General features: G+C 41.4%; 1 protein-coding gene across 10 annotated transcripts in view; it reads left to right on the top strand.

Annotated features, from left to right (window-relative positions):
• The first annotated feature begins 206 nt into the window (after nucleotides 1-206).
• The window catches only part of LOC147019951 (uncharacterized), a 140,623-nt gene continuing 139,176 nt past the window's right edge, over nucleotides 207-1,653 (top strand). For 9 of the 10 annotated variants that reach the window (XM_085894855.1, XM_085894859.1, XM_085894849.1 and 6 more), the window contains exons 1-2: nucleotides 207-272; nucleotides 930-1,033. In XM_085894855.1, coding sequence (XP_085750981.1) covers nucleotides 956-1,033 — 78 coding nt within the window. In that variant the 5' untranslated portion in view covers nucleotides 207-272; nucleotides 930-955. Of the gene's footprint in view, nucleotides 273-505; nucleotides 1,034-1,653 lie in introns of those variants that run through there. The other variant, XM_085894850.1, reaches the window with a different exon arrangement.

Genomic DNA, 1,653 nt, shown 5'->3' on the forward strand with positions numbered 1-1,653 from the left:
AAGACTGTGACGGCCTGTGAAAAACGTCATTGTTGAACACGGAACCGAGAGTGAATATTTGTATCCATTTGGGTTAAAACTGTTGGTTTGAAATCTCCGCTTCGAATTGCATCGAAAGCGAGCAAATGTACAAGAGTGCTGGAAAAGACCAGTGGGCTATTTTAAGACGGAGGGTTTTCAGATTTTTTTCCCATAATTCCATGCGCGCCGCCATGTTGGTTGTCGTCGCTTCCATGGCAACGAGAGAATCTGTCGTTCTCCGATCTTGCACGGTAATCTCGTTATTCTGACAGACTGCAATGGAAGGTTATTGTTAAACAATTGGCCTTGTTAGGTCTTGTTTACCATTTCTCGCCGGTTTCGCTTGCCGACCAAATATGGCGCCCGCGCACTTTCTTTCCGTGAGGCGCTTGTCTGTAAACATTTTTCTTTGAGAAAGGTGATATTAAATGATTACTGAGTGGGTGTACAGAAATGTTTTAAGCACCCACAAAAAAATAGAATATAAACCAAAATTTGATTTATTCTGTCGAGTATGTGAACTGGTGCAATCACCACATCGAGAACTCCACATGGAATCGTGTTCCTGAGGCTTCATTATTAAGATCACCCATGCGCTCTCAAAAAGCCCTACCCTCAGGGCAGCTCATCAAACATTATGCCCCCAGAACCACAATCACTTTCATAAGGATTGATGAGAACCGGCAGCGATCCTGGCGAGTAAACTGTAAACTGTGTCTATTATCCTCATTCTGTGATAGTACAATGAGTTAAAGGTTCAGGAAAACGCGACATTTTCGAATGATAACGGATAATATAATCGCCTGTTAATTTTGCGTGCTGTGCCTGTTGCTTAATCCCGTGTGACGTCACAATAGGAACTGACGTCACAGAGAAGTCTAGCTGTTATTGTTGCCCTTGACTTCCAGTTGTCAATCCAGTGCCCGTTTGAACGATGGATCAGACAGACGTTCTTCTGATCTCTCTGAACGTCGTGTGTTTCTTCGGGTTTTGCCGTTGGAACCTGTTCACGGTGAGTGACCTAACAAGGTGGGAATACAATTGGGGTCATCGAAGAGGTTGTAGAGTGGATTGAACAAGAGACATTAAGTTGGTTAATACTGTGTTTTTAACTTTGCACCTCGAACCCTTTCCTTATCCTTTCGAAGTTCTTTTATCTGAGAATTTAACTTCTCGAACCTCCCTCCTCGTTATGTCCGACTTGACGAGGTGAGATTAATGGTTTATGCAATGGTGTCCTTCAAATTATAACCTTTTATGTTTGTTTAAAGTTTAAATTATTTCGTATTCACGGTGTTCGTAATTAATGAAAACGATAAATTGTTGTTTGAAACTGAAAACCAAAATGTATGAAAAACTTTAGGAGGAAAAAAAAAAAATTTAAATCCCAAATCTTGAGATTTATTCGCAACGAACTCGGCAAATTGGGGAAACAAACACTTTGGGAGGAAAAACATACATGTGTGGTGCATTTGTGAGATCCAGAGGTACCCTGGAACATCTGCAGCAAATGGAGACAATGATGCAAAGATTTTGTCACGTGGTGCGTATCCAGTTACCAAGAAGCAAGCTAGTGTAACAGTAGCTGAAGGGAATGACTTAGAAACACTCTTTCATTGAGCAGCCATGATG

The sequence above is a fragment of the Eptatretus burgeri genome, chromosome 9 (assembly GCF_056783735.1).
Source record: "Eptatretus burgeri isolate ZD-2024b chromosome 9, Ebu_testis_v1, whole genome shotgun sequence".
Taxonomy (NCBI): Eukaryota; Metazoa; Chordata; class Myxini; order Myxiniformes; family Myxinidae; genus Eptatretus; species Eptatretus burgeri.